General features: G+C 49.2%; 1 protein-coding gene across 1 annotated transcript in view; it reads right to left on the bottom strand.

The window, feature by feature from the left end:
- The window catches only part of LOC108797477 (vasoactive intestinal polypeptide receptor-like), a 166,796-nt gene that overhangs the window by 56,575 nt on the left and 104,025 nt on the right, over window positions 1-6,196 (bottom strand). Inside the window, exons 5-6 of the mRNA XM_018569074.1 lie at window positions 3,285-3,388; window positions 401-501 (exon numbers count right to left, since the gene is read on the bottom strand). Of these exons, the coding sequence (XP_018424576.1) occupies window positions 401-501; window positions 3,285-3,388 (205 nt within the window). The remainder of the gene's footprint in view (window positions 1-400; window positions 502-3,284; window positions 3,389-6,196) is intronic.

Genomic DNA, 6,196 nt, shown 5'->3' with positions numbered 1-6,196 from the left:
CTCAGGCAGCAAACATTGAAGGGACGCCCCTGGAACATATACTGTATTGTTTCTCATAGTCTACCTGTGCTATCATAGCAGCTTCTTTAATTGTTTTTTGGGTTATATATACTTTGAAAAGTTAAAAGGTTATTATATGAAGAGCTTTTTCACCACTGCAAACAATGCTCAGAAAACATCCTTCTAACTTTCCAAGCCTGAAATAAACTATACTGGTTTTCAAAGTCTCTTTTGGTGAGTTGACACTGCCTGTGGATCCTGACGAGTCAGAAAGATGCCATACTGTCCGCACAGCCTGGGTCTCAGGAGGTATGACAATTGCATGAAGCTACACTTGACGCCACATATACACCACATATATAATATAATCATGACACTGTTGCACTTTGTGAAGCCCTACCTGAAGAGACAGAGGATGATCATGGCCGCAGTGAGGGAGGTCAGAGACACACTGTGTCCGATCGTGTAACCCGTCTTTATCGTTCCATAAAAAACAGTCTGCTGAGAGAAGAAGATCACAGACAATCACACACGTGTGAAAAGTTAAAGGGTGTCTGTCAGAGTACACATATGACTGGCCACTGCTGACTTGTTCACTGTAGAGGTGCATGCTCCATGGCGGTTACATTCCTCCTTGTTTTTACGACTTAGTCGGTAAGCTGGAACCAGTACACAAATTGGGGGTTCCAACTTCACTGGTTGCATGCTGGTTCCAAGGAGGGGACTTATTTAAGGAGCAAAGCAAGGTTGGAAATGTTAGCCCCCGGGTCTTTAACCTTTAACAACCAGCCAGCAAAAGCTGCTCCCATATTCCTCTACTGACAGGTTCCCCCAAAACAAGGGAACCATTTAAAGTTGAACTCCAGGAAGTTGATTTTAAGTAGGGATGCACTGATACCGATACTAGTATTGGTGCCGATAGTGAGTATTTGGCAGGGTACTCGTACTCGCCCAAATGCTCCAATGCCTAGCCCGATACACGAACTTCCGATATCAGGAAGCCGGGCAGCGTGTAATGACTTGACGCCTAGCTTCCTGATTGGTCGGGAAGTCGGCCAATCAGGAAACCAGGCGGCGAGTCATTACACGATTGGCCAGAAAGCTGGCTTTATGCTCCCTTGTCACCTGGTGATGAGGGAGCATGGAGACGGCTTCCCTGCTAATCGGGTTTCCCGGGTGGCGAGTCATTACACGCCTCCTGGCTTCCTTAATGGGACTTCCGGTATCGGTATTGGGTATCGGCGAGTACCGGGGAAAAAAAAATATCGGTACTCGGTACCGAAAAACCGGTATCATTGTATCACCAATTTTAAGTATATGTGATCTTTGTTTTACCTGACCAATAACTTTGTTAGTCTTGTGCTCTCGGTGCCCCTACCAGACAGCTCAGCCAGGCCAGCGACTTCACTTTCCTCCACTTTAGTGAAGCGGTGGGACTGAGGATCAGGGGAGTATATCTGCTTTATTTGAGCCCCTAGACAAAACGAGCCCCACTGCAAGGGTTCATTTTTTTGATTTCCAGGAGTTCTTCTTTAAAAATGTTTTGAGGTCATTCTGAGATCAGCGTGTGCATCAGCGTGTGCATCCCCGTGATCACATCGATATCCATTGAGGATCCATGTGATAGAGAACCGCGTATGCCTCCTACACTCCACCCCTCCCCCACCCTCCTCCAACCCCAGCATTATGGCAGACGCATGACTAAGAACACTCGAACCCGCTTTTAATGTAGGTTTCATCCCAACAAGTGCGCCTCGGCTAAGATAAACAACTTGTGCAAAAGCTGCGTCACCGGCCGCCAAACCCGCACTTTACATTCTCTTAATTAAGAGAACTGAATGTAGTTTATGAGTGATCAATATCAAATGAAGAGAATGATCGGGCCGCCATTAAAGTTTCCCTCCGTACAGAGATTACCAATGCACGTTGTGGATATATCCTGTATACAGCTTGGCAGCAACTTTAGGGGTCTGGCGGTGGGACCCATATAGGGGCAAGGTCAGGAAACCTTCAGGGCCCAGAGGTCAATATGTTGCCAGCAAGCCTCAATCTTCTCGCAATAACACGGCCTTTAAAGGAGAACTATGGGGTCAGGGCTTTTCCCCATAGTTCTCCTTAGGGTAAACTAGCACAAACTAGCGTCCTCCCGTTACCCTAAGCTCAGTATATAGGGAGCTACAGCTCGCGGTATACTGAGACGCCGCAGCCGGAGCAGATCCCAACGTAGATGACGGGATCCGCCCAGCTGCGTGAGTGACAGCTGGCTCTGCCTATCTAGAGGCAGAGCCAGCTGTACCCGCCCCCTCCCCCGTCCGTTCCCCCAGTCAGCGCTGGCAGATCGGAGAGGGGAATCCAGCCCCTCCCCTGTCACGGCAGAGAGCCGCGACAGGATCGAGAGGTGAGCGAACCCGGTATGTGTTCGCTCACCTCCCGATCTACTGAGCCGACCTGTGACAGTCTCATTGTCACAGGTCGGCTAGAACTATGAGGTGAGTGAAAAGCACTCCCCCCCCTCCCCCCTCATAGTTCTCCTTTAATAACGTTGGTTCAGCATCTCATACAAGACAGGGGCGATGTTTCAGAACCACCGGGGGTCCCTTCATCAGGCAAAGTCACACGTCATGGAGGAAGGGATCCCTGGTGGATCCAAAAAGTTGCACTTGTCCTGTAAATGATGATGGACCAATGTCTATAATGGCGGTTTTTTGAGGGAGGATTGAGCAACATATTTGCTCACCACGTTTAGCACCATCCACCAGTTGCTTCGAGGACCCCAACGGTCGGGGCATTCCAGTTTGGTGTGGAATGGATAAACACCGATCAGCCATAACATCGTGACTTGTGATATTACTGAGAGGTGAAGTGGATAACATTGATTATCTGGTTACAATGACACCTGGAAGTGGGGGGGATATATTACAATGACACCTGGCAGGGGGGGGATATATTACAATGACACCTGGCAGGGGGGGATATATTACAATGGCACGGCGAGGATGGGGGGGGATATATTACAATGGCACCTGGAAGTGGGGGGGATATATTACACTGACACCTGGAAGTGGGGGGGATATATATATATAACAATGGCACCTGGAAGTGGAGGGGATATTTACAATGACACCTGGAAGTGGGGGGATATATTACAATGACACCTGGAAGTGGGGGGGATATATTATGAACATGACACCTGGAAGTGGGGGGATATATATATTACAATGTCACCTGGAAGTGGGGGGGATATATTATGAACATGACACGTGACAGAAATAAGCAGAGGATACCTGCTCGGCCGGCGTGTCATTGGTTGAATATCCACAGGCGATCGTGTACGCTGAGGGGTACATTGCCGACCATCCATCGCTGGTGCAGTTCTTGGAAACATTCCCTGAAAAAAAAAAAAATGATACAGATTATGTTTCTGGAAGGATCAGGCAAGTGGGAGGGTTGGATCAGAGGGAGGCAACAGCGGCACTCCAGCTACTGTGGAACTACAAGTCCCATGAGGCATTGCAAGACTCGGACAGCCACAGGCGTGACTCCCTGAGGCATGATGAAATGTGTAGCTTCAGGATAGCTGGAATGTCCAGGTTGCTCACCCCCGGCATAGACCATTGGTCAGGTTTTTGATGCTGCCTGTGTTCTCCCTTCTTATTTCTACCGTGACATGAAGTAGTGAGAAAGAGTTGTCACCAAAACAGCAAGTGAGGGTAAATATTCCAATGGAAGATCTGGTGACAACTGTATAAAAGGGGAATTCGCTTCCTGCTGCGTCTCCAGAACAGGAAGAGAGGGGAAATCTCCCTATTGGAACACAAATTGTAACAAATAACCTGTTAGGGGGATATAAACCTTCCCTACTGTATCCTTAGACTTAAAACTTAGAAAAAGTTTGGGCTTTACATACACTTGGAATCTGACCTCCGTCCTCCCCTTCAGTCTTCCAGCTGACCTCCGTCCTCCCCTTCAGTCTTCTATCTGACCTCCGTCCTTCCCTTCAGTCTTCTATCTGACCTGCGTCCTTCCCTTCAGTCTTCTATCTGACCTGCGTCCTTCCCTTCAGTCTTCTATCTGACCTGCGTCCTTCCCTTCAGTCTTCTATCTGACCTGCGTCCTTCCCTTCAGTCTTCTATCTGACCTGCGTCCTTCCCTTCAGTCTTCTATCTGACCTGCGTCCTTCCCTTCAGTCTTCTATCTGACCTGCGTCCTTCCCTTCAGTCTTCTATCTGACCTGCGTCCTTCCCTTCAGTCTTCTATCTGACCTGCGTCCTTCCCTTCAGTCTTCTATCTGACCTGCGTCCTTCCCTTCAGTCTTCTATCTGACCTGCGTCCTTCCCTTCAGTCTTCTATCTGACCTGCGTCCTTCCCTTCAGTCTTCTATCTGACCTGCGTCCTTCCCTTCAGTCTTCTATCTGACCTGCGTCCTTCCCTTCAGTCTTCTATCTGACCTGCGTCCTTCCCTTCAGTCTTCTATCTGACCTGCGTCCTTCCCTTCAGTCTTCTATCTGACCTGCGTCCTTCCCTTCAGTCTTCTATCTGACCTGCGTCCTTCCCTTCAGTCTTCTATCTGACCTGCGTCCTTCCCTTCAGTCTTCTATCTGACCTGCGTCCTTCCCTTCAGTCTTCTATCTGACCTGCGTCCTTCCCTTCAGTCTTCTATCTGACCTGCGTCCTTCCCTTCAGTCTTCTATCTGACCTGCGTCCTTCCCTTCAGTCTTCTATCTGACCTGCGTCCTTCCCTTCAGTCTTCTATCTGACCTGCGTCCTTCCCTTCAGTCTTCTATCTGACCTGCGTCCTTCCCTTCAGTCTTCTATCTGACCTGCGTCCTTCCCTTCAGTCTTCTATCTGACCTGCGTCCTTCCCTTCAGTCTTCTATCTGACCTGCGTCCTTCCCTTCAGTCTTCTATCTGACCTGCGTCCTTCCCTTCAGTCTTCTATCTGACCTGCGTCCTTCCCTTCAGTCTTCTATCTGACCTGCGTCCTTCCCTTCAGTCTTCTATCTGACCTGCGTCCTTCCCTTCAGTCTTCTATCTGACCTGCGTCCTTCCCTTCAGTCTTCTATCTGACCTGCGTCCTTCCCTTCAGTCTTCTATCTGACCTGCGTCCTTCCCTTCAGTCTTCTATCTGACCTGCGTCCTTCCCTTCAGTCTTCTATCTGACCTGCGTCCTTCCCTTCAGTCTTCTATCTGACCTGCGTCCTTCCCTTCAGTCTTCTATCTGACCTGCGTCCTTCCCTTCAGTCTTGCACAGTTGTAGCGGCTCCTCTCCTCTTCCTCTGCTATCATTGCACACTGGGAGCTCCTCACAATGTGCATTAGAAGCTGCAGCATGTCAGGTAGAGCTCCGCCTCCTTTCCTGGCTGGAGGAAGTCCAGCATCATCTCACGCTTTCTCTCCGAGTCAATCCCTGGCCCCGCCCCTTTCATTCATTGGCTGCCTGTTCTTTCAATCACGGAGGCTCATCATCACATGTGGGTGTTACCTATGCAAATACAGCCTCCAGACTGACGCCCACTAGGGTTGCCACCTTTTCTTCAAGCGAAACCCAAACACTCTAGCGACGCGCAAACATTTTTGGGGGGAGAATGAGTCGTGGCTTATTCATAAGTAAATAGTGCCACCCATTAATATGTAAATATCGCAGTTGAGACTGTTTTCAGTGGGGGGGTCAGTAGCCCCTATCTTAATTTTGGTTGCCCCTGTCTGCCTGACATCTTGTGTCCGGGTTTCTGCTGCCATGAAGCCTGGACACAGCATTTAAAACCCGAACTGTCCGGGTGAATCCTGGACAGGTGGCAACCCTAACGCCCACCCATCAAGGCATTTTGATATTTGCATAACTCCTCCCACTGTTTGCATCAGGGCTGAGTGCTCCCGAGAAGAGTACTGACACAGGGTGCTGTGATGTTATCAGGAAGCTATGTACAGCAGCCTGCCAGCTCCTCCTACCAGCCATGATCTGCCTGCATCGCATAGAGAAGCACATCTAAAATAAAGTATGCAAGGAAGACAGAACGGTTCTATTTAAAAATCTGTAGCATGTAGATGAGTATCATTCACTTGTGTTGCTTTATTTCCTGGCTTGTATGCGTTTTCCGGTGCGCTGTGCGTCTTGTGGGCAGAATTAACCTACATCGCTGTTTTCTCTGCCCAGGCCGCCTCACTAGGTGACCTTGTTTTTCAAAGGCTTTAGCTG

Source organism: Nanorana parkeri, unplaced genomic scaffold (assembly GCF_000935625.1).
Source record: "Nanorana parkeri isolate BGI_ZX_2015 unplaced genomic scaffold, ASM93562v1 scaffold1283, whole genome shotgun sequence".
In the NCBI taxonomy this organism is placed as follows: Eukaryota; Metazoa; Chordata; class Amphibia; order Anura; family Dicroglossidae; genus Nanorana; species Nanorana parkeri.
Note: the sequence above shows the minus strand (reverse complement) of the source record. Positions and strands in the feature narration are given on the sequence as shown.